The following is a 26,137-nucleotide window of genomic DNA, read 5'->3' on the forward strand; positions in this document are numbered from 1 at the left end:
TCGGACTTCCTCCCTCCCTCGCCCTCCCCGGCCGCCCTCCTCGCTCCCTCCCTCCCTCCCTCCCTCCCTCCCCCTACCCCGCCCTGCCCCCTCCTCGCGCCGCGCCGCGGCGGGGAGGGCGCGCTCCGGCCGCTGTGCTCACTCCTCCCCCTCCCAACCTGGCGGCCGCCTCCCTGTCTTATCTGGCTCCCCGCTCTCCGGGGTCTCCTCGCTCTTTTCATTCCTCTCTCGGCCTCTTCCCCTTTCCCTCACCCACCCTCTTTCGAACTGAGGGATCACAGACTCTCCCGTTTTGCTAAGAGGACGACCCCCACCCCTAGCAAAACTGGACCACCTCTGACTTCATGAAATCTTCTTTCTATTTGCCCCCTACAGCAGCCCCCGCTTCCCATCCCAGGACCCTGCCGCCCCCAGCGGAGTGGACCCAGCCCCGCCCCTCCGCCCCCTTCCTCCTCCTGGCCCGCCGGGCTGAGTGGTGCTGCTGCGGGTGCGGCTGCTCGGAGCCTCCCTGGCCGCCCTCCCCAGGGCCGATACTGACTCCATCTGTCAACTTCGTTTAGACTTTGCCGCCCTCAGCCACACGCCGGGGTGCCAGACGCCCAAAGGTAACGTGCCAATCCTCTCTCTTTCTGGCAGGGCCACTAGGCTCCCCGACAATTGTTAGGGCGACTGCGGGGCGCCGCAGGGTTGCGGGCCGCTGGCGACCGTGGACGTTTTCAGAACTTTGAGCAGAGGGATTTAGACTGAGAAACCTAAGCCAAGTTTTAAAGACTGGAAACCTGGATCTCATGGAACTCATGGTTGCATTTGCTTCCACTTCTTCCCCCCACGCCCCCGCCCCAGTTAGTGTTTTGTAAGAAAAAAATGCAAAAAGAAAAAAAGAAAGAAGGAAGGAAGGAAGAAAGGAAGAAAGAGAAAGACCCAGAGATAAGCGAGATAGCTGTATTTATATGCAGTCCTGAGGGGTGTGCTGTCACTAGATTTATGTCCTCCGTCTTACCATGGCCCACCCGAAACTGTGCCAGTTCTCAGCTAACTCCTGTCCGAGAACACTTCTTCCCAGTTGTGGCTAATTCCTCCCTAAGTAAGAGTCGAGCTCTGAGAGAGATGTGCCCTCGGGATCAATCATTTCCAATGAGACCCGACAGTTAGTTATTGGATTACACGTGCGGGGAAATGTAGTCCGACCAGGGATAGGAGCTGGAAGAGGGAGGAGGAGAGCAGGAGGCCGAAGCTGGCGGGGCCTCCCGAGGGCTGAAGGGGGAGGCCCAGAAAGAAGGTGCTGCAGACCAGGGAACCAAATGGGAGGCAGAGCTGGGCACCCCGCTGCGTCTAGGCTGAAAGGACGGAGGTGCACGGGTGTGCCTGCTGGGGAGCCTGGGGAGTTGGAGGAGGCCGGAGAAAGGGAGGTTGTGCAGTGATCAGAAGGGAGACACCAGGCAGATAGCCTTCAACTTTCAGCCGCACAGCCGAGGCAGGCCCCTTGGGGCGGCAGGAGCCCTGTGTGCCCCTGGAGTGCTGGGGGACTGCTCCTGGCTGAGTGTGCTGGTGGGGCTGTAGATGCAGAGAGGGCGGGTGGGGAGGGGAGGGGTATGTGGGAGGGGTGGGCCGGGGCTGGCCCCAGACAGTGACCTGAGGTTGAGTGGAAGCAGGCTTTTTCCATCAGACCCTGCCTGGATACCACACACAGAGGCCGAGTGTCAGTTTACTGCCCTGAGCCGGCTCCTTCTCCCTAAGCTCCACAGTAATTAGACAAAGAAAACCTAAATTAGCTGAACAGGCGTCGACAGCTTCCTCCAGAGCACCCCTGGTACCTACATGGGAATGTGTCCGAAAATGGCTTGATTGTAGCCGAGAGTCAGCTAAGAAAACACCGCCAAACCGAACTCAGTTTACCACTCATTTCCAATAGAAAAAAGAAACAAGTCGCTCTTTTCCGGGTGGGATGTTTTGATTGGGTTGGGGTAGGGGCTGTGCAGTTGTTTCCACTTTCTAAGAATTTCTGACTGACTGCTGAGCGTTTGTGGGGGGTGGGTCTCCATGTATTTCATGATATTTTTTCTCTTGCCCTCATTTGTCATTTTATCTGGAGTAACTTAAAAATACGTAACTAAATATAAAAGTAAATATAATGTGTTCACTAAACCAATGCTCTAAGTGCCTAAAATATAATTATTTTCATAAAATAGAAGCTGGAATGGGGAGGACAGATAGGATCTTAAAGGAGTTCTACTGACACAGAGTTCAGTGTGTGTGTGTGTGTGTGTGTGTGTGTGTGTGCACGCATCAGCCCAGGGGAGAAGCTTGTGGGGAAAAGGACAACTATCTCACTTGTAGTTGGGGTTGGGGGGCAATGGGCTTTGGAAACATTCAGCACTCATTGTCACTTAGCCACGGACTCTCTCTGTTTCTCTGTGCCTGAAAATTATATGTATTTGGATCTTAGGGAATACAGATCCAACCTTTTAAGAGCAGGCCTTAAAAGGTTTTAGGACCTGGAGACTGAAGAATAAAAGACGCTAACCCTAAAATCCAGGCAGGACCAGTGATAACCTTCTGTACTAGTAGCTCCCAGGTTTCGGGTCATCCTCTGAGAATAGGATGGACGCTATGGAGCCAGTTTCCAGAAAAATACTTCCAATTTGCCTGGGATTTTAGGAAGTCCACAGGTACGCATTAAAACAAACCAACAAGCAACAAAACAAAACAAAAACAAAACAAAACAAAACAAAAACCCAGATTATTTTAGTTTCTACCAATTCAGCTGGTAAATTATGAGGGATTTTTAAAAGGCTCCTTTCTCCATCCAAGTAACAGCAGTATCCATTTTACTGAAACTCTAAACTTGCAAGAAGTCCCACTTAGAGTGTGGTGAGTGTTACGAGGGCCGGCCAGGTCGTGGAAAGGCAGTGGACATTGGAGAGCACTTAGGGCCAGGAGCCGGTCTGCTGACTTCCCTCTCTGCAGGAGTCTGCATACTGCCCCTGTAGACCCTGAACTCCAGAAAGATAGGCAGCTTGGGGCCTTCTTCAGCTATATCAGCAGGAAGGCTCCCCTCCAAAACTCTTTCTTGGATACCCCACTTCTGCCTCTGGAAACTACTCTCATAGACCACCACTGGGTCTATAATTACTAAAGCCCTGCATCTGTGTGTTACAGACCTCATAGGTACCATCTTGTCACCCAATAGCTGGCCCAGATATCATCCTCCTCCTTTTGAGATGAGGAAACTGAGGCTCAGAGACTGAGTGACTGGCTACAAGTCACACAGGGGCAAGTGACAAAGCTGGCCTGCAGCCTGGGCCTAGAACTCCAAAGTCAGTGTTCCTTCCACTGCATTACAGCAAAACCTCTCTGAGCTTTGTTTTAATCACTGATACATACAAATCTCTTGAGGAAGAATGTATGTGATAGCAAATTATGTCAATTTCTGCATCCCTGGGAGGAATACCTTAATTTCTGGTTAGCAGGCGGTTTAAAAGGAAAGTTGTGTTTGTCTCTGAAACAGAGCCTTGCTTAGGATGGCTCCCCCAACCCCCCACTGGGGTTCCTTCTTATGAGGATGAGCTCTTCACTCACTTTCACTCCCTATAAATAACACGAATCTTGAATTTTTTTTTTCTTACGGGAAGGGAAGGTATGGTTCATATAAATGAGTCTAGATTAGCCCAGGCAGTCCTTGGTTAACCAAAACTATGCAGCCTCCGCCGCGATGGGTCCTCTCTCCATCCCTCTTTGGTTGACTGTCCCGTCTGGGCTGCGGGTTCCTTTCCCCTCCAACCCTTTAGGTCCCACCCCTGCCCCAGCGCAAGGGAATGTAAACTTCAGCAAGCTTGGGTTTCTCCGATTTTGTTCTGTAATCGGCGTTTTATTCTAGGAAATCTCCTCATTATTGCGGTTTAAATTTTGTGTTCTTAGCATGCTTCTTCTGCTTCGTGGGTTTTACATGAAATGGCTTAGACTAAACCAGTTACCGACGGGAGAGACGCATCCGCACCGCGCTGTTTGAGGCCGTCTAAGACTCTCCTCCCGGCAGTTCGCGCCGGCAGCACCTCCCTTCCTTCCGCCTGGGCCCGGGCGGAGGGAAGCCTCTTCCCAATTCAAAGTGAGACTGACCGCTGTTTTCGCTCTGTATTTAGGCGCAAAGTTAAGGTGTGTAGAGGATTCCCGAAGTCCTGCGAGGCCTTTCTAAATGTCGACGGCGAGAACTCAGTGCTGGGGCCTGGGGGTGTCAGCGTGATTGAGGAAATGCTGCAAGAGCACCAGCCTGCACACTGCAGAAGCCTCTTTAGAAACTTCGAATAACAACAGAAAATGCGGACGGGAACAGCATTAGGAGGACGCGCAGAGGCAGGGATTGGAGAGAACAAGGTGGCCCACAGTGGGAATTTTACACCTCTCCTGGGGTCTGCTCTCCTTCCTCAGTCCAGAAACCCCCAGACCTCCGGGTTTGAATACCAGCCACCCAGTTCCAAATGTTTATTTGGATAGAGTCTTCCGCTCTCCAAAGGCTTGTGTCCCGGTCAGGGCTCTTTATAGCCACCTTCCTGAGAGATCCCCCAGTAGCCCCAGATCTCCTGGCCTCGGCGGTGGGCACGACTCGATGACCAACTGGCTAGGTCTGAGGGTGCTTGGAAGGGGGGGAAAAGGGTCCAATCTATGAGACCCTCAAGCGAAGACCGGCCTGACCCCACTTCCGCGCTTCCCAAATTGCGGGGCCCCTTCGATTGCGAGACCAAAACCTTGGGATGATCCCAGGAGCCAGCCCAGCGGCCTGCAGACCCCGATCCCGGTGCGGAGGCGTCAGTACCAGGCGGAGCACCTCTTCAACTTCGCCTACAGCCCGTTGCGTTTAGGGGTGGAAAGTTGCGGGGTTGGGGGAGTGGGCTGGAGAGCAGGGACGGCCCGCTTTGTCTAAAAGGCAGAGAGAAGGGGCTTAGGTTGGAACAGAGTCGGTCTGCGTCTCCCAACGGGGGAAGAAGGGGGGGCTCCCAGCGGCTAAAGAAAATCAGTTGGGAAGCCTGTACCACAAGTATTCCTGGAAGCAAGTGTGGGTGCCCTCAGCATAACTTATCGCACACTGATGCTGCTGGAAGGGACGTCCCCATGCTTTAGGTCGCAGGACAGAGCGTGCAGATGCCTTGGAAACCGGTAGGAACCAGGCTGCGTCCTGGGAGACCCGCGAGCTCTGCACACCTTCCCTCCGCCCTCCCGGCTGTGGCAACGCTCGGGGTCCTTTAGGGGTCCGCGTTCCTTTTGCTCCGCAGCCCCAGGCCTCGGATCCCCTCCTCCCGCCCGCCCTCCCAGGCTAGGGAGGAAGATGGCTAGGCCGCGCGCGCACACGGCTGGGCAGGGCTGGCGGGGCCTCGGGGCCCACCCAGGAGGCGCCCGCGGGGCCTGGAGAGGTCACTCCGGGCACTGCACGCGGGAGGGTGCGCGCCGAAGGCTACGGAAGACACCAACCAAAGGCGCCCGGAGGTCGCCAGGCCGCGCCTCCGATGCCCCCCGACCGAGACCAGAGGCTGGCCGGCTGCGGCCGCGTGGGGAAGCGCCCTGGAGGTCCCAACCCAGCCTGGGCAGGGCTTTCTTCTCCCGTCTGGCTGGTCTCCTCCCCGCTGCCCTCCCTTCCCCCAAATAAATAAATATTTCCGAGGGCAGCGAACTCGGCGGGGCGCCGGGTCCTGAGCGCCTGGGCGATAGATGAACTTCCTGGCGCATCAAAACTCCCCTCTCGTCCTCCCCGCCGAGCTCAGGATATGGGGCGCGCTCACTTCGCTTCAGAAAAGGAAACGTAGCTCTTCCAAAAATATAAATCAGCTCTGACGTCCAAATATTTCTTTTGTCCTCCAGCATCCTCTGTGGGGATAAATAAAACGTGCTCGGCGCCCAGAGGCCGACTAGGGACCTCAGGGCGCCCAGACGCCGCCTCCGAGGAGCTGCTTTGGGGATCCCCCCCACCTCGACCCCTCCCCGCAGCCTGGCCAAAGGCCCCGGGCCCCGGAGGCGGCCTAACCCTCGGGCGGGCTGCGGTGGCGGGAGGGAGGGACCAACCCCTCCGCGGAACCCCGGCGGCCTGGGAAGGCCAAAGGCGCCCGAAGTCGACCCAGAGGGGGAGGGGAGCTCGCTCGCGATGGGCCAGAGGAGGCCGGGGAAGCTCCGGGAGCGCCCTAGACGAGTCTGGGCCCCAAGGCTGCCTCTCCAGGCCGAATCGTGTCAGGGAACCTGCGCCCCCCCTTCATTTCCGTCGGAGTTCCCGACCCCAGAGCAGCCGCCGCCTCGTGAGGACCCAGAGAAGTTCAAGTTTGGAGCAGAGAGGGCCCGACTGGGTCTTCTCCCAGCCAAGGCCGAGGCTGCTGCTTCTCCAGAAGCCAGGTGGCTTTGCGACCTCAGAGGACACCGCCGGCCTGGGGCGTGGCCCTTGAGGCTCTCAGCCCGCCAGACCCGGGGACGGCTTGAACCAGGTGACCCTTACTGCCACCCCCGCCTCCCAACTCCCTCCTCCAGCTCGGGGGAGGTGGACAGAAAACGCCACCCCCGCCTCCCAACTCCCTCCTCCAGCTCGGGGGAGGTGGACAGAAAACGCCACCCCCGCCTCCCAACTCCCTCCTCCAGCTCGGGGGAGGTGGACAGAAAACGCCACCCCCGCCTCCCAACTCCCTCCTCCAGCTGGGGGGGGGGGCGGTGGACAGGTTTTCTGTAGCGGCTTGGAAATCGATGCCAAGGTAAACCACATGCACGAGGGTGGTTGAGAGGTAGGGTCCTACAGGGACTGAAGTAAAGGTGACATTCTCCTAGGGGAGCACGGCGGCTGGAGGCGTGTCCGCACCTCCACTGTCCTTCCTGCTCCGCTGACTCCAAGGCGCTGAGAGCCCACGGGCCTTTCTGCTGCCTTCCTTTCCCAAGAAATCGCCCCATGGCACCCACGCGGCCAGTCTGCAAGGCTTTGGGGGCCAAAGGGCCCAGGCAAGGAGAAATCTCCATCTGCCCAGGGGCAGCTCATCCTCCCCTCACGCCCTGTGCCCCACACCGAGGATTGTGTTCCAGGCCTGGGGCCTCGGGGCTGCGCGGCGGGGGCTGTTCACCGACCGCCCCTTCTCTCCAGGGGGGTCTTTATTGATGAGCTGCCTCGAGAACCCCCGCCCAGAACGTCCCAGAAGGGTTTAGACAATCCATCACCCACCACTTCAAGAATGCTTCCTCCCTTTCAAACACAATCCTCGCACACCAGACGGGCTGCGGTGGGGAGGGGCGCGCACTTGAAAAGAGAACAGCTATATAATCAACGTCAAAGCCGTCCCGCAACCTTTCGGAAACAGGGACTCGGGCCAAACACTCCTCAGGATGATTTACTGGGCCCCTCGCCCTCTCCGCCTGCCTCCACGTGACCCTCGCCCGCGCCCGCACGGCCGCCGCACACCCTGCCCGGTGCCAGCCAGCCCCGGGCCCCTCCGTGGGGAGCTCGTGTTTTAGGAGAAAGTGCTTTTCTCTCTTGGGGCCCGGGGGAAAGGGGTCTCGGTCTGGCCAGAGAGCTTTGGTGGCTTGGTTACGGTCTCCTCGTGGGTGAATTGCGAGGGCCGGGCCTGGCCTCTCGGAGTCGTCACGTGCAGGTCACCTTCCCTCCCGCCAGAGCCCCGGGACTGTGCGGCCCGGACTGCGCGTCCCTGTTCCCCTCCGCGTGGGAGCGGGAAGACGCCGCAGTTCCTCTCGCTTCCGCGGGGTGGCGCCAGGCTCTCGGGAATCGCGGCCCGCGGGGCTGCCCGGCGCGGCCACCACCTGCTCGCGGCTCCTGACGCCCGCGACCCGCGTCCCCGCGTCCCCGCAGCCCAGGCCCCAGCCCCGGCGCGGGGCCGGCCGGCGTGTGACCCGCAGGCGGCAGATTCCTGCAGTGTCGTGTCTCGCACTCGGTTGGCCCGCTTAGGGCACGTCCTGCTTTCCTGCCCTCCCCTACCCGGACCCCCAAGAAGAAGGGGCAGCCGAGTCACGGGTGGGCACCTCTCCACGGGACACGAGCGTCTTTAGGCTTTGCTGAAAAAACGAACATTCGGTTCTGTTATTTTGGTTCTCCGAAGCAAGGGGCGGGGGCTGGGTGCCTTCATTTGTGAATTGTCTTGGAGCTCCTGGAGGTGTCCTGCGGTTTGGGGGAAAACAAGCAAGTCAACAAATCGTCCCGCGCACCTGCCCCTGGAGAAGCTGGATTCGGCTGGCTCAGCGCAGGTCAGCGTTCTGTCCCGGAGGACGTACCTCGTCTTTCGGTGGTTACAGTGACAGAAAGACAACGATTTTTTAAAAATTGTGATTTCTCATTTCTTTTAGCTTCTTAAGAAAACGCTTGCAGCTGTCTAAACTCGTCCTGGTAGAAGTCTGCAAGATAGGAAGGAGCTTGAGGGGTCGTTTTGGGGCCGGCTTGATACAAAGGGGAAGCACCAGGTGGATAGGGGTGGCTCAGCCGGGGCTGCGGGATCTTTTTTTGTATTTGTTATTACGAAAAAAGTTTCACAGTGTACCAACGTGGAGAGAGTATACCGTAAGCCCTCTCATACGCTCATCACCTACATGTAACAGTGATCAAGGTTTTGCCACACTTGCTTCATTTATCTTTCTGTTTTCATTTCTTGCTGAAATATTTTAGAGGAAATCTAGACATCATGTTTTAAAAGTGCACTTTGTAACTCCTCTCCACATCTCCGGTTCTAGCTCTCATACCTAAGATGACATTTTGGCGTAGATACGCACACCTTCCCATGAGGAAGGCTGGGACATTGTCTGGATGTGTATTTTACAAACAGAACTCGCCGTTTCCCCAGGTGACTTTCCGCTCTGAGTTTCTTGGTTTTCTTCTGGCTGCTGGATCTCCAGAAAGTCTGGCAAATGTTCCCTCCCCCCCTCTCACTGCAGAGTGGGAGCACCCAGTGGCTGTAAACTGTGAAAAGGAGTGCTATTTCCTTCAGTCACCAGAGTTAACCCCAGGATGCCTTCCATGTATGCGTGACAACATAATGTATCGCAAGAGCACGTGTCTTTTGAAAATATCTGCAGGTGTGCGTTGTCCATGTGCAGCGTACAGCAGTTTCCAAATCATTTTTTCCTTACAGTGGCTAGCTGTGGGAGAATTTTTCATATCATCTGAAAGTGCCTGAGGGAGAATTTTGGACTAGGCTGGAGGGGTGAAGGAGTCATGGGTAGTGGACTACGGAGCATGGGAGATAAGGTTGGCTTTATATGCAGCCCCCTGACCCCAGGACTCTGTACACGTATTTCACAAATAGTTGTTTATTGATTTGATGTTTTTTTTCTCCCTCAACAATCCACGTTGTGCTCTTAGCATTTCCCTCACCCCCAACGCCACCCTGCTGAGATGAGTGGCCCTAGATGTACAGTTTGAGAAGTGCACCTGCTCCTGATTACCTGAAGTCACTTAACAATGTTGCTGGGCTTGTTTCTTTTTTATGGTATAATAGGGATCAGGAAAATAAAAGTAAGAAAAAATGATGCCCCCTCCCACAGTTATTATAAAGGTGAAATAACGGTTGTAAAAGGGTATTAACATTCTGACATAAACACATTTATAGTTATTTTTGGTTCAATCCAATAAAAACACTTTAGTTTTAAGGCACCCTCTAAGTTTCCCAGTACTTGGGATCTCTCCTTCCCTGGTTCACCTCTCATAGGCGGATTTGGGTTTGTCTTTAATGAAGAAAAAGATGGGTCCATTGTCTACAAGTGTACGCCTGCCTATGAGGACTGGGGTCCCTGGTCTCCGGGTGTTTTCGGCCTGCGGGTTGGGTCTCTAGGGCTCCACAGCAAAGAGGGAACTCTGGGAGAGGGAGAAGGAGAGGGGATGCTTCCCTTGGTGGGACCTTGAGGTTGGTTCCTCCAGGTAGATCAGATTCCTTTGCAGCACTGGGGGGCTGTCCAGCCACAGACAGCCGGTCTGCGTTCGAGGAGTCCTCTGCCCCCGAAATCCCATCCGGCAGAATGTGAAAGTGCAGTGGAAAGAAAACGCCCTCGCAGCTCGCAAGGGCGCCTCGTGGGTTCCTAGCTGACGTGGCCGACCGCACAGCCGCCCCCGCGTTTGTTTCAGGCGGGACTTTCTTCCTCTCCATCCTATGCAAGAGAAACAGGCTCTGGACCGTCCTGTGGGAGGCGGCGGGACAGCGGAGGACCCTCACCCTCACGTTCCACCCGCGCCACAGCGTCGCAGGAGCCCGGTGGCCGGCGACTGTCTCCCACCCCCAAGTACGCCAGGAGACCAGGGGCCGCCGCCCGGCACCCCTACTCTACCCTGTAGGCTCGCAGCTTGGCTCTGAAAATGAAACCTGCGGTGTGAAATGCTAAGGTCGTCAACGCTTTTTCCCATTTAATATATATTTTTTTCTCCTGTGCTTTCCACCCTCCCTCCTCCTCCAGAATACCCTGCACTTGCCACCTACGTGATCTGGAACAAGTTACTTTGTTTCTGCACCTGTTTTGTGATTTCTACGATTGGGATCATTATAATACCTAACAGTGTTGTTGGGAGGATTAAACGGATTTATACAAGCCAAGCTCGTAGAACGGCGTGCGGCATGTGGAAAGCGCTCTATAAACGTAGGCCCTGAAACTGACGGTGCAGAGTCCTCTGAACTCGGTCCCGCGTGGGCCGGCGCGGCCCTACGGCTTTCCTCAGGGTGGTTTCGGCCGCGGCACGCACAGCTTGGGGAGAACTGGGTCCCTGCGCCTCTCCCAGCCCCAACCAAACTCCTGTGCTTTTAGGATTTGGTTAAGAATTGAATTAGGCACGGAGCCGGGAGAAGGTACGAAAAGTCGGGGCAGGACCCAGGGACCGACTGCTTAAGCCGGAGCGAGGGGGAGCGAAGCAGGTGCGCGCGGGCTGGAGCGCGTGGTGGCCGCGGCGCTGGCCGCAGCCGGGGTCCTGCGTGCTGTGGCCTGTCTAGTTCTCCAAGAGGGGCCTGGTGGCCGGCGTCGGACTCAGCGCTGCTTCTCCAGGCCCCGGCGGCGCCACCCGCGCCGGCTCCACGCCTCGAACTGCTGGAGGTGCGGAGTGCTTTCTGCGGCCGGGCGCAGTGGGGACCCCGGCGTGGGAGAGCGCACTTCGCGAGGGGTGTCACCGAGGGCGGCGTCCGGAAGCTGGAGGTGGAAAGCGGGGAGGGAATTTCTCTTCCATGTCTGACCCTTGGCCAGGTTCGTCCCCGGGTGGAACTTGTCTCCAAATTTTGCTTGGAAAAAGCAGGCGACAAATGGTCGCATTTCGGCGGTCGTCTTTTGCCTCGAGGCCGGCGCGGGCCTCTCCGGGACTGGCGAGGCGGCGCAGGGCTGGGAAGGGCAGGCTGGTCTCACTGTGGGCGAAACCGGCCCCGGCAGCGGCGGCCGCGGGGCGCGAGGCGCGAAACCTCAGGCAGCGCAGCCGCCGCCGGGCACCGCGGGCTTGGACGGCCTTCGCGAGGGGTCCGGACGCGGCCGCTCTGCCGAGCTAGGAGCGCGGAGAGGGAGAGGGGAAGTGACCTCTGAACCTCATCAAATGCAAATGTTACAAGAAGCTTGTTAAGGAAGGAAAAGCGGAAGGGCAGGGAAATGGAGAAACGTGGAGTCCACCTGAGGCTTGAATGGCCTTTTTAGAGTTCCAGGCCCCTGGGATTTGCAGACTGCTCTGCGGTAGACCGACTACTGGTGATGGACTTTGCATTTTCCCGCAGGAGGGTGAAGCTACCAGCCGACTTCCTCCAATATGCATATTTTACATATATAAACACCTTTGCAGTTTTATAGCCATTTAAATAAACCATTCATATAAACTCTTACTCTTAACACGATCCTCACGAAATAGCTTTTATCTCAGATCATTTTCACTCTTCTTTTAATTACCGGCTTTTGTAGCTTGGGTTTCACCTCCAGGCTGATGGCCAAAGTGTTTTTACGTTCAACTTGGCCGTCTGTTCGGTGGTGCCTTACTACCGCAATAACTTTCCCTATCAACGTGGACACAGAACAGATTCAACATTTAATTTTCCCAGTTGGATGGGTAGTATACTTTTGGGAGAAGCAAACGTCCCTTTCGTTTGGACCTTGCTCGTTCTTAGCGAGGGAGAATGCCGGTGGGGCCTTCAGCAGCTGTATGCTAACGAGTGTTGCAGCTGTGACTAGTTTTTGGCTTTAAAAAAGACTGACCGGCCGGGCGCGGTGGCTCACGCCTGTAATCCCAGCACTTTGGGAAGCTGAGGCGGGCAGATCACGAGGTCAGGAGTTCGAGACCAGCCTGGCAACATAGTGAAACCCCATCTCTACTAAAAATACAAAAATTCGCCAGCATGGTGGCGCGCTCCTGTAATCCCAGCTACTCCTGAGGCTGAGGCAGGAGGATAGCTTGAATCCGGGAAGTTGGAGGTTGGGTGAGCCGAGTTCGCACCACTGCACTCCAGCCTGGGCAACAGAGCCAGACTCTGTCTCAAAGTAAGTAAATAAATAAATTAATTAAAATAAATAAAAAAATAAAAAAAGACTGACCTGCTTGATGAGCCAGATATTCACCTATTTACTCTTCAAGTCTCTAGACCTATTATAAAACATGTCAACCATTTGAGAAGCTGTGAGCGGTTACCATATGTCAGCTTTTCATTCAGCAAAAAGGGAGGGGGGCTCCTAAAGTTTTTTTTCTCCCTTGAAAGGGAGGGCTGTTTGGGGACCTGAAAATGTAAACGAACCCTCCAGAAACCTATGTTTTGGAGCAAAATGTGTGTGGAAAGCTAAGCAGGCCAGTTGGGCAGACAGGATTTGGGGATGGAGGCTGAGGGAGGCATGGAACTGTGTAGAATCTGTGGGCAGCGGTGCCCCTCTGAGTGAGGGGACAGAATGCACTCGGGGCTGTGTGCTGGTGTCAGAGAAAGGGGCAAGCGAAAGAGGCAGAGAGTGGCAGATTCTCTTTAGGAGGATTTTCCATCTGGAAAGGAGGTTTATGCATCCATCGCCATCTCTGGTAAGATGCTTGGTGTAGGTGGAAGGGCGTATGTTGGCGTTGGCTGAGGGAATCTGCCTTACTGAGCTCGGCTAAAAAGGAACTTAATAAACTTCTTTTGTTTTGTGGTTTCTACCTATGGAAAACTTTTCTGCAGTTGGAGGGCTCTCAGAAGAGATCCGAGACAGGAAACCTTTCCATTTGTAAATCAGTTACAAAAAATATGCAGTTGAGTTAAGCATTTTATGGCAATAGGAATTTAATAAAAAGGGAAAGAATAGAGCTGTATACAGTAGGTAAGCATGGCTGGAGACTAAATTTATTATTTTTGTTTGTTTCATTTTGTTTTTATTTTCTAACACCAGAATGTGTAATTTCATAGCAATGGAAAAATGATAAGCAATTTTGGGTGTTTCCAATTCATTATAATGTATTCCTGAACACCTTCTAACTAGGATACTATTTTGAGGCCAATTGATTGATGTCTAGACTTTGGATGTTTCTATAGAGTGAGAATTGGAGCTGGCAGTGCCGGTAACACCACTTGAAGACATTTCCTCTGGCCTTTATTATTTACACTTTTTCTTCAAGTTTTCATTCACTTTTCTAATTTTTTAAAACTTTTCTAGCACAATGACATAGTGCAATTTACTTTTATACCTTGAGTTAAAAGTGGAATTTCAATTGATGAAAATAGAGGAAATAAGGTTACTCAAATAATGCCAAGGAGTTCATTTGCATCACTCAAGTTACCTTCAAGACTGCCATTTAAATGAGCTCTTTTTTTAAAAAGTAAGATTAATATATTTGTCTTTATAGTAATGCCTTCAAAAATATGCAATTTTTAATATTTTGGGGATGAAGTGACCCATGAAGGCATAAGTGCCTTGGTCCATGAGCGTCATAAGGAAGCCATGATTTATCTTTTGTTTCTCTGCATATAAATATAAACACATTACAAAAGTAGAATTCTTTCTCCATCTTTCCTTAACCAATTTTTCTTATGTAACAAAATGCCATAAATATTAACTAGTTTTTAAAGTTTTAACTATTACTTTGAGAATTTATTTTTAAAGATTCTAAATTTATTTTTCTTTTTATGTGATAACCTGCACAGCACTTACTTGCTATTCACTGTCTTTTCTAGAAAACATAAACAACTTGGCAAATCTCCCATTAACCTTCATATTAATCTTCTAAAGAGGAAGAGGTAGAAGTCACCCTTGCTCTTTGGAACTAAGAAAAGTGGAGTTATTGGAAGATTGAAAGTCAGCCCTAAGGCCAATGCAGTTTGACATTGACATTAATCATGGGGAATTTGGAAAGAGAGCAGTATGCTGGAAGATAGGATACAAATGTAAATACCTTGCTACACCTGGAGAATTTTGCAGATGTGTGGTTCTTTGGTTTGCCTGACATTTCTTCCTTCTACTGGCGAGAGCATGTTCATATCCTTAGAGAGAACTCTGCTTCTCCCACTCAGTGTTGTCCCAGTGCAGCCACACTGCTATGACACCTAGACGTAGAGAGTCATGTGACCTATGCCTGTCTATTCTACGTGCCTTCTGGCCACAGTACTTGGCCAAGTCTAGGCACAGGGTCACCCTCTGTCACATAGAGTCCTTCCCCGGGATTGTTAGTAAAGGCAGTGAGAGAGGGGCGCACTCTTTTCTCTCTGGGATTATGAGCATTAAGGATACATACTTTGAACTTTGCATGGCCACATCATCACTTCTCTGGTTTCTAGGTGAAGCCCATTTACAGTGGAAGAGACTGGGGCCAGTGCACAGGAGGGAGCAGAGGACACAGACATGGGGGGATGACAACATTTTTGGAGGCTGGGGCTGCCACAGGCCCAGGATTTCTCATTTTATCATCCAATTCCTTAGTTCCACAAATATTTTTAAGTGCCTACTTGGCCAGACACTGGTCTAAGTGCAGGGCAAACATTCAGAGAAAACATTCAAGGTCTCCACTTTCAAAGCTTAAATTTGGGGGACTGGACAGACAAGCAAATATGCAAAAGCTTTCAGATAGAAAGAAGTGGTATGAGGACGGACAGTACATAAAGAAGAAGTCAGTCCATGATGATGGTAAATGAGGGTGATGTGATAGACAAATGGGCATTGGGGGTGATCAGGAAAGCCTTCTCTGGGAAGACATTGGTCTGAGACTTGAGAATGGAGAGGAGCTAGCTATGGAAAGGTCAGAGGCAGAGGGAGCAGGACATGCAAAGGCCCTAAGAAATGCCCTTGGGACATTCAACGGACATCAGAGGACCAGGGAACCTCCCCCATTGCCCTTCTCCACTCTAGATGCTGGTTGTTCAGACAGAGAGAGTGTTGATACACCGTGACCATGTCTGACTCTTGGACTCTTCTTTTCCTAGGCAGTCACCTCTGAAATACCCACCATTCTGTTACAGCCACAGTAACTTGCTATGCTTTCCACAGCACCTGACTGACTCATTTCCACATGAGCCACTCAAATGTAAATGGCACCCGTTTGTAGGTATGTTGACTTTTTCCGTTTCAGAGTCACATTATTGCTGAACTCTGTGGCCCCTGAAATCTGGCCATAGCATTAGTATACGTATGTGACAGATTGGAGGAAATTCTTATAAAGTTTGGCAGTATCCAAACCGTGCTAGATAATGCATCCAGTTCTGGAATTCAGCATCCTAGCGGAGGACCTGGAACCTTGCGTGACACAGAAGAGAACTGTGACTGATTAAAGGGACAAAGGAGGGCACTTATGATGAAAGCTCACAGGGTCGAGAAGCATTAGGTTTTGAGAAGGCTGAAGAGAGATTTTAGTTGTCTGAGTAGGTGAAAGATTCATACCTCCCAAATCCAAAGTGGCTTGTTGAATGTTTAACCCACAGTGAAAGAGAATGAAGCGTATCAGGTAGGATGCTTTAGGCTGCAATCAACAGAAATCCTTGCTTATGGAGGCAGGAACGTTAAGTCATTATCTCAAGGAACAGGAAGTCTTGGAGTTGGGCAAGTTTTGGAGTGGGTTGTGTTAGCAGCCCAATGGTATCACCAAGGACTGAAATTCTTTCTAATTTTCTACTTTGATCGCTACAGAATCCATTTCATCCTAGAACTCATTTATGTTCTGGTTGTAAGATAGTGTCAGTGAAAGCATGTGCTTTTGTTGTTTATATCCAGAAGGTTAAAAATAGGAAAAAAAATTCTATCTTTTAACAGTGGCATGAAGGTTCTCCTCTCTTTACTTTTTGGGGCCAGTTTAGATCCATGCTTCTCCCTGGACCAGCGACAGTCTCCTGGGAAAAGACACTCGTAGATTACCTGTGCCAATCATAGACAAGTGTGGTGGGGCTGACCTGGACTACTCAGAATGTGCTTGCGAAGGGAGGAATGGGGTTAACCTCCCCTACATCACACGGTCTCAGGGTCTTACATGTCTCATGGGATTAATAAATGGAATCTGAGTCTTTAGGAAGGAAGGAGCATGTATATCTGTGCATGTCAAATAGACAGTGATGGGTTGATATATTAGCTTGAGGCATTTAGGGTGGAGATAAGGAAGAGTAATCTAATATAGATGACCTCGAATGTCAGAAAAACTTAGCATAAGAGGATGTGAAATCTCTTTCTTTAAGATGTTAGGATCCTATTTGTCTGAAATTATACATCTGAAGTCTGATCCTGTGTGAACATGAGGGCCCAGTGGAGTAGGAGTAAAGGAGATTGTCTCCTAAAATTGTCATTAGAGTTCCCTGTGGTGCTGGTTACACACAGATGCTAGAGCCTTACCTCAGAGATTGAGATGCAGTAGTTTCGGGTGAGGTCTAGGGCACTCTGTTTTTAAACAGTGATTCATATGAGTCTGATGTAGCCTGTCAGCCGAACTCACTTTGTAAACCAGTGGTAATGAATACAGACTAGGCATATTTTTTTGAGCACATAAGAAATGCTCAAAAAAATTGACCATGTACTAGGCTACAAAAGAAATCTCAATAAATTCCAAAGAATTAACATCATCTGAACTACATTTACTCATCACAGTGCATTAAATTTAGATGCTTATTACAAGGACATAAAAATAACAGCCTAAAAACACGTTTGGGAGCACTCCTCCTCCGCCAAAAAACCCCCAAATCATGAGATAACAATTGAGTTTAAAAGCTTATCACAAGGGAAATTAAGAGCTGCTGACACAGAAAACACATCATGTCAAAGTGCAGCTAAAGCCTTACTTCAAGGGAAATTTATAGCTTTGAAACCAATGATCAGAAATTAAGAAAAATTGATAACAAAGAAGCTAATATTTAAATCCAGAAGGTAGAACAAAGACAGCAGAACAAACCCAAAGAAACAGTGTGTTAGTCTGAGTTCCTACTTAAAAGCAACAGAGCCCATCTTGGCTAGATTCAGCAGAAAATGCACTTACTAAAGGACACACATGCCCTGATTCTTTGGGAGGACGATAGAGTCAGTTTTCAAGTCTGCATCACCAGGAATAACACCAAACTTGACCACAAAACAGCTGCAGAAATATCCATCTATAGTCATTGCCACCACCAAGCACTGTGAACACTGGCTGTCGATGCCAGGGTCCCCTAAGGTCACCCTGGCCAGCATGGAGATTCCACATGTCAGGGATGGTGCCTGGCTCCTCATGCTGCTTTCTTTGGAGCAGACGTCTCACACAGATGGGTCTGATCAGCAGAGTCTGGGTTGCATGTGTGAATTCTGATTGCAGGAGGCTGGGAAGGTGAGTTTCTGGGTTCCACTTTGGGAGACAGAACTCTTCATGTAGAAAATTCCCAAGACAGTGGGGAGGTGGTAGGGGTGCACGGTTAACGTCTTCTGCATTCAGGAAGGAAGAATGTAATAAAGATAAGGACAGAAATAAATGACAAGGATAACCTCCCTCTGTATTATTGAGATAATTATTTACAGAACCAAAAGATTTTTTGAAAAGAATCCTTAAATACACCTCTGTGAGACTTACAAAAGTGTGTTATTACACACATGCACACACAGGACATTGATAGAGGATTTATAATTTATAACTAAGAATTCTTTACTCACTCAGAATTCAAAGTGCTGGGATTGAGACAGTGACTGGGCAAATCTGCCTTGGATGCCTGCCCCTGGCTGTTCAGGGGAGAGGAAAGGCTCTGCTCCCCTGGTTTCTGGGTGAGCGGGCACTGCCTTCCTACAAGACTGCACACAACAGGAAATACCTCAATGGGGTCATCAACAAGTGACAAGTATCCAGTACCTAGAGAGTGAGTTATGTCATTGATTTATGTTCTTTCCAGTATCTCATTACTATTAAAAAGCTTCAATAAACATCTTTGTCATTTTTTTTGTTTCTTAGACATGAAATTACTGGATCAGCAGATGTGAATAATTTTAAGGTTTTTGATTAAACTGTCCAATTTCTTTCTCCAACAATGGTAACAATTTCTAGCCTCGCTAGCCCTGATAAGAGCGGACCCATCTGCCTTTCCCGCTTTGATTATTTTATAACAGAGGTAGTATCTCATTGTTGTTTTAGTTTAAATTTTTAAAAATGCCCACGGATAAGCAATCACCTATATATAATCTAAGCTAATAGTCACCACATTTTGTAAGGTAGATATCATAATCTCCATTTCACAAATGAAAAAATCGAAGGTGAAGAGAGATGAAACTACCTTCTCTCAGTCCTTTAGTCAGGAAAGGATGTGGATTTAAATCCCGGTTTTTGTGACTCTAAAGCCCTTGTTCTTAACTACAGCCTTTGTTCACAGAAGATAGGTATATTTGACTAAATACATAAATGAAAATATCTGAAGATCAAAAACAGATGTAGTTGGAGTTTCCCAAAGAGTGTTCCAAGGAACATGAGACTTTTAATATTCTCTGGGACAAAAATCAATTCAATGTTAAAAAAGTTGGGAGTCACTGGATAACATTTCTGCTCTTGGAGACTCATAGCAAAAGTTGGGATAGTTAAGGCCTTGAGAAGTCTTACAGCAAAGAAACTGTTTGACTCTATTTAACATTCCAGAGAAGTAGTGTTCCAAAGAGCATGTTTTGGGAGGTTCTGCCAAGCATTGTGCCTCTTATTTTTGTTTCATGTTTTATTGCATTGGCCTAGACAGTGGTAAATGATATTGGTGACAGTGAGTATTTTATTGTCCCTTGATTTGATGAGAATGTTCCTAGTACTTCATCATTAAGTATTATGTTGCCTGTAAGTTTAAGATAGACACAGATATTATTTATTGTCTCAAATAAGAATACTTTGTTTCTTATTTTCTTGCTTAAAGAGGCAGAAATGGATAGTGAATATGAAGGAATCAGCTTATCAGACAAGGGGAAAATCCAGTGGATTTTATTACTGAAAATTCTTCAGTAAATGGACAGTATTTTTGATGGACTAGGGATAATTTCCAATGCTCCTTCAAAAACACTGATGGCTGGGGAAAAGCACTTGCATTTTCTCCCAGAAACGTAGTGTTTTTTTATTAAAGATGGGGTCTCACTCTGCACACCAGGTTGGAGTGCAGCCACATAATCATAAATCACTGCAACCTCAAAATCCTGGGCTCAAGTGATCCTCCTGCCTCAGTCTCTTAAGTCGCTGAGATTACAGGTGTGTGTAACTATGCCTGTCTTAGAAGGGTGGTATTTGGATATATTTGTCACTGATATGGTTTGGCTATGTCCCCACCCAAATCTCATCTTGAATTCCCGCATGTTGTGGGAGGGACCCAGTGCGAGGTAAATGAATTGTGGGGGCAGGTCCTTCTTGTGCTGTTCTCCTGAGAGTAAGTCTCACGAGATCTGATGGCTTTATAAGGGAGAGTTTCCCTGCACAAGTGCGCTCTCTTTGCCTGTTGCTATCCATGTAAGACGTGACTTGCTCCTCCTTGTCGTTTGCCATGATTGCAAGGCTTCCCCCACCATGTGGAACTGTAAACCTCTTTCTTTTGCAAATTGTCCAGTCTTGGGTATGTCTTTTTCAGCAGCATGAAAATGGACTAATACAGTCACCTTTACTTTAGGCTAGAGAATGGGGTGGCATTTCTTTTTCTTTTTCTTTTTTCTTTTTTTTTTCTTTTTTTGAGCTGGAGTCTTGCTCTGTCACCCAGGCTGGAGTGCAGTGGTGTGATCTCTGCTTACTGCAAGCTCTGCCTTCCGGGTTCACACCATTCTCCTGCCTCAGCCTCCTGAGTAGCTGGGACTACAGGCATCCGGGGGTGGCATTTCTTTGTTCACCATTCATTCAGCAAATATGTTTTGAGTGCCTACCAGGTGCCAGGCCCAGTTTTGGGTGCTGTGTCTCTAACACACTACATGGTGGTGCCTAATAGATATTGTCAGTTGAAACCGACTTTGAAAGAGTTGGCCTTGATGAGGGGCTATTTGCCTGTCCCCATACCAAGAGGACTAATAATGTGGGGGATGTTCGGCCTCTGCTCCCTTCCTTTCTTACCCTTCTCTCTCCTCCTCCCCTTCTCACCTTAGCCATGTTGAGTGTCTGCTGGGCACAGCCGTGGGGCTCTGGACAAGCATCTTTCCCTCAAAGATGTACCCTTCAACCTGGCCCAACCCTGGCCTAGATATGGCATAAGTACTCAAAATAGAACCGGCCTGGGAGTTTTTACTACTCTGGACACAGGACTTTGCTTTCGGCCAAAAAAGTCCTTGAAGATGGACTTGGTGGTCCTTGGGGGGAACTGCCCAATGAATGATTGCATTGAAGCTTTGGGAACCATTTTTCCTCCAACAATTTCCCTGTCTACAAGTTTATGAGGCAGTAAATAGCCCCTGTGTGCATAATGAATGCTGACATCATAGTCCATGGCACTTACAAACAGCGGGCTGGCCTGCGCTTTTATTAGCAGTGCAGCCTGAGGCGGAAAACTGCCCTAGCCCGTCCAGCGTTCTATTATAGACCTTCCTATAAAACCTCCCCTGGCCTTCCCTGTCTCAGCAAAGATGCTTTTTCAGGGTCCAAGTAATTTCCTCTCCCCTCTCCTTGAGGACTGTCAGAATGCAATGCAGTCGGATTACGCAAAGCCGGGGTCATCCTCAGTTTGCTGACTGTGGGTGCAAAACGGGTTTTCAGGAGATCTGGGTAATCCTCATCTACAGAGGGTGACAGAATATGAGCAGGTTTCTCAGGTCTCTGTGGCAACGCCTGGCGACTTCTACCTTCTTTCTTGCCATTCGTCCTGACCTGGAACCTGTGAAGTTTTGGCAATTTCATTTGAGTGAGTGAAGCAAATATATTGAAAAATAGGTGAGGGAGAGGGGGCTGGAAATTGGGGATGAAGTATTAGTTCTTAATGTGTCTCCTTTGGTCAAGTTGAAAAGATTTCAAAGAAACTAAGACAGAAAAGTGATACTTTTCCTATGAGTGGAGGAAGCTTCATTTTAGAAGCAATGGTAAGGAAGGCACAGAGAGGGCTGGTGATTTTTACCTTGGAGCTTCGGCTTCCTGTCCCTGAGGGTCTCTGGCACATGGATGGAGAGGCCTGATGACGGGTTACAGTTTATGACACTGGGTCTTATTGGTATCTACGAGGCATTCACGATCCATCTGGCTTAATTATTATAACTTAAGGGGGATCAGGGGAATCGTTTTATGGTTCCACTGCATGGGGTGGACCATCGGTCACAAAATGTCTAACAATTACCAGTAAACTGCTTAGAATATAAACATTGGTTTATTGGGGAGTGAACATAAATTCTCCTTGTTTCTCTTTTCCAACTTGAGAGTGCTTCTCATTTAACATATTATCCAGAAGGTCTGTGTTTTACAATTCCAAGATTGTACTATCTTCCTCTTAAACTAGAAGATGTGGCTGGGCATGGTAGCTCGTGCCTGTAAATCCCGGCACTTTGCGAGGCTGAGCGGGGAGGATCACTTGAGTCCAGGAGTTTGAGACAAGCCTGGGTAACATAGCCACATCCCATCTCTACAGAGAATTTTAAAAAGTTAGCTGGGCGTGATGGCATGTGTCTGTAGTCCCAGCTACTTGGGAGGCTGAGGTAAGAAGATCACTTGAGCCTGGGCAGTTGAGGCTGCAGTGAGCCAAGGTTGTGCCACTGCACTCCAGGCTGGGTGGCAGAGCCCCTGTCTCAAAAATAAATAAATAAATAAATAAATAAAAGATAAATAAAATGGAAGATGTCTTCCCTAGGGACCATCCTTTAAGGAGACTGCTGTGAGTGGAGGATCATCCTTTAAGGAGACGTCGGTGAGGTGTGGATGGGTGGTGGGCTAGCTCAGGGCTCACTTTCATCAGAAGTGGAAGGGGTGGGGATGGGCATTGGAACCTCGGGACGCTCTCTTACCCCAGTGGACTGAGCCATCTGTGGGTTGGCCTGGGCTGGGCCATGTCTTGTGCACCTGGTTTTCTCAGAGATGAACACATTCCAGGGTGAGGGGTCACTGGCGTTGGGCTTCCACCACCCAAGGGACAGCCTGGAGGGTCTGCTCCCTCTTTAGGTCTTTAGTATTTGGCAACTGATGACACAACCGGTGCTTTTTCCTCTAGAGTCTTCTCTGTTCTCTGGACACCCTCATTTTTGCTTCAAATCTCTCTCATGTAAAAAGCTTCTTTAAAAAAATCTTAGGTTTTCCTGTTTTGATTTTGAGTGAACACTGCTTCTTTAGGCTTGTTATTCCAAGGCCTAGAGCTGACCTCTTTACTTTGGTATGGATATTAATACCTTGACGAAAGTTTACTAATTTCCTTATTTTGTTTTATTTATCTTTAGAGATGGTATCTGTGTCATCCCGGCTGGAGTGCAGTGGCACGATCCTAGCTCACCTCAGCCTCAACCTCCTAGGCTCAAGTGATCCTCCTGCCTCAACCTCATGAGTAACTGGGACTCCCAGTGTGCACAACCCTGCCCAGATAATTTTCAATTTTCTTTTGTAGAGATGGGGACCTCACTATGTTGCCCAGGCTGGTCTTGAATTCCTGGCCTCAAGTGATCCCTCTGCCTTGGCCTCTGAAAGCGCTAGGGTTACAGGCGTGAGCCACCATGCTTTGCTGTTTTCCTTATTTTAAAAAAATGCCTGTGTCCCTGGAGCAAAGAGAGAAGTAAAACAAACAAACAAGTCAAAGTTTCTGTGCTTTTCTAGGTCGTCATGATTTGAATGTGGAAACAAAACTCTGAAATACTTTTTGTTTTGAATGAAATTCAGAATGGAGGGGCATCTGGCATCTGCCTTTCCATACAGCCGACGGAGGGTTCCAGGAAAAGTCCACACATACTTGATTTTTGCCCCTGTTTGTATCTGGATCTTTGCCTCCTGTGGTCTGCACTAAGAGCCATGACAATCTTCTTTCTCTGAGGTGTCTTCTTACTGGGGAAGGGCCCACAAGCTCCATAATTTTCTTTGCATGATTTCCTGCAGTGCTTGAGCATTTAGCAAACAACCACCTCGATGCTCCTCTATGCTTTCGAGGTGAAATTCAACTCGAGATTCGTCTGTGTCCTGGAGACCTGATGCTCTGCGTTAACTGTGTGTGTGGCATTCCCAGCACTTCAGAGCCACGGTGCTGAGCTGTCCTCCACAGTGGCTTCCATAGCGCAGGTAAATTACCCAATGGGACTTCAGAACCCGAGCAGACCCGTGAAGTCAGGGATGTGAAATATCTGAGGTTTTGACTTGGTTCCTGAGATAGGAAAGCCTTCTTTTTCCTCTGTAAGCTTCTTTTCCCTTTTACTTTTTTCAAGTTTCATTGTTGCTGAATAGGTTATCTGCAGGTCAGTGGGTTTACAGGTTGTTTGGATTTCCTAAAATTGTGTTTTTCCCTAAACGTGGCACGAGAGATTGTTTGCAGGCTGCTGTGAGAATGGGACGGCCCACTGTGGCCGACACAATGCTGCTATTTCTGTTTCTCTCTGTTGCCCCCAATGAAGGTATTTTAAGGCTCCCTGGTATTTAAGAAGACTAAAATCAGCAGGGAAAAATCCTGGACTTCTTCAGTTTCCTGCCAATTCTGCAGAGTTCAGAACCACTTTTATTTATTTATTTTTTTAAAAGAATTTTTTCCATGACATTCAAGAAGCCAGCTACATTTTGCAATACTTTTCTTTGTGATGAATAATTTTCCAGATACAGCGTGCGGATGAATTTCGGTTTGGATACGCAGGCCGTATAATTCCAGATGCAAATGCAGATGTTTATGAGTTCATGGAATGAAAGATATAAATGTCCTGACTTTGCTGTATGCCTTGAGAAAATTTAGAGAGGCAGAGAAAAAAACCCAACAACCCAGATTTGCTTAATTTCCTGCTTTAAACATTTACGCTTTAAAGGAGCTCATTTACATAATAAATTATATTGCTTGAGAGCATATGTGGGGAAATTTTGACCCAAAACTCTTTTCCTTTAATCTGCACATGCCGTGGTTTGTGAAAGTGTGTGTTCACATGCAGGATTACTTATCAATATGGAAGGCTTTAGTCCATGGATGGCACAGTTTCAAATAAACTTGACTTCAGTTAGCAACTTGGTAAATTATTATTCATTCTGAAAATCACACTTTAAAAGTTTATTTAGTTCTCTTGCCTTAACAAAGGTAAAGACATTAAGTAAATTCATAGAATTGTTTTGAGTTACCACTCAGAAAATAATTTAAAACTTAATAATTGCATCGTGTAACAATCTTTCGGATCCAATTATTTGGGATGCTTTATATGAGAATAGAGGATTGTTTCTTACCATAAAATATAGAATGGAGTCACTTGAATAGGATTCTGAGGTTTTAATATTTTTATGTTTGTGATGCTGATGGATCTACAAGTGAACATTCATAAAACTTTCATCTTTTCAGCAAATATTTATGGAACCATGGCTACATGCCAGAAATCTTTACCAAGGCTGTTGATTCACGGGTGAACAAGGCTGATGACGTTTGCTGCCCAGCCTTTCCTGAGAAAATGTACGAGAACGCTGAAGGATACAGGAGATATGATGTTAGGGGTTAGATTTGGCCTCCCGGAGCTCATACGTTGAAGCCCTAACCTTCAGGACCTCAGGATGTGACTGTATTTAGAGATAGAGTCTTAAAAGAGGCAATGAAGTTAAAATGAGGCCTTTTGGTGAGCCCTAATCCAATTTAGATGCTGTCCTTATAAGGAGAAGAAATGAGGACACAGACACACAAAGAGGGAAGGTCATCTGAAGACACAGAGAGAAGATGCCATCTGCAAGCCAAGGAGAGGAGCCCCAGGAGAAACCAAGCCTGCCCACATGTTGGTATCAGACTTCCAGCCTCCGGGACTGTGAGAGGATGAATGCTTGTTGTCTAAGCCCCAGTGTGTGGCATTTGTTATGGAAGCCAGAGCACACTAATCCAGATAGAGAGCTGGCTAATTAAATAGAAAGAGGAATACTGCTTAAGGAGACTGGGTTGAATGACGGCTCACTGTCCTGTGCCAATAAATTGTGGAATTTTTAAAAAGTATGTGCAGAATAAATGCTAATGCTCGATGACTGTGCCTACAGTAAGTGACGCAGACATGTTACTGCTGCTCTTCTGCTACGCTTGTTAATGTTATTATTTGCAAAACTCCTGAAGCATGGGGATGACGCCATCTGCTGGACCGTATCCTGCTCCCGTGCGTAAGGGCAGAGGGTAGAGGAGGCGCTTGATACTGATTCTAAACTAAATCATTCTTAAAACTGGAAGAGTCTGTCGTGAGCCACGGGAAGTTATTTTCAAGTAAGGGGAAAGGGAAGTTTTGTGTTATGAACACCGTCCACAGCATCTCTTTTATCTGGGAAGAAGCTGAGGTTCTGCTTTGCAGTCACATTTTTGTCCATGGTAAGTGGATAAATGTGGTTTGCATCATTCAGTGCCTTGGGAATGTCTTACGGGATATTTCTGGAATGGGCAAAGTTCAGCACAGTCTGGAGCCAAAATGTCCCCATTATTGAGCCAATATAGTTCAAACGTTTATGACCCATCTCCAGAATGGCGTGCACATGTGAGGGGTTGACAGTGAGGTGGAACATGTCCCCAGGAACGGAGAGAAACCTGCAGAGAAGCAAGCGTGCTGTGTGGCTGCCTTGAACGTCCTTTCTGGTTTGGAAGCCTGCAGCTGCAGAAGGCCTCTGAGTGTGGAGGAGGCTCTTCCTGGTAAAGAATGCACCTCCCAACCCTGGTTGGAAGCCCCAAGGCTGTGGGAAAGC

The 26,137-nt window shown here is 49.1% G+C and overlaps 1 protein-coding gene and 1 long non-coding RNA gene across 2 annotated transcripts; both read left to right on the forward strand.

Annotated features, from left to right (window-relative positions):
• The first annotated feature begins 6,587 nt into the window (after positions 1-6,587).
• On the forward strand, positions 6,588-11,997 carry LOC135970721 (uncharacterized). Its single transcript, XM_074038948.1, is given in 6 exon segments — positions 6,588-9,038; positions 9,887-9,999; positions 10,001-10,074; positions 10,077-10,222; positions 10,225-10,257; positions 10,260-11,997. Coding segments are annotated over 6 exon segments (744 nt in total). The 5' UTR covers positions 6,588-8,708; the 3' UTR covers positions 10,308-11,997.
• Positions 11,998-22,700: 10,703 nt separating this feature from the next.
• On the forward strand, positions 22,701-25,432 carry LOC141410185 (uncharacterized). The gene is made up of 2 exons (XR_012434339.1): positions 22,701-23,530; positions 24,777-25,432. It is a non-coding gene; the product is annotated as an uncharacterized lncRNA (long non-coding RNA).
• The last annotated feature ends 705 nt before the right edge of the window (positions 25,433-26,137 follow it).

The sequence above is a fragment of the Macaca fascicularis genome, chromosome 4, assembly GCF_037993035.2.
Source record: "Macaca fascicularis isolate 582-1 chromosome 4, T2T-MFA8v1.1".
NCBI lineage: Eukaryota > Metazoa > Chordata > Mammalia > Primates > Cercopithecidae > Macaca > Macaca fascicularis.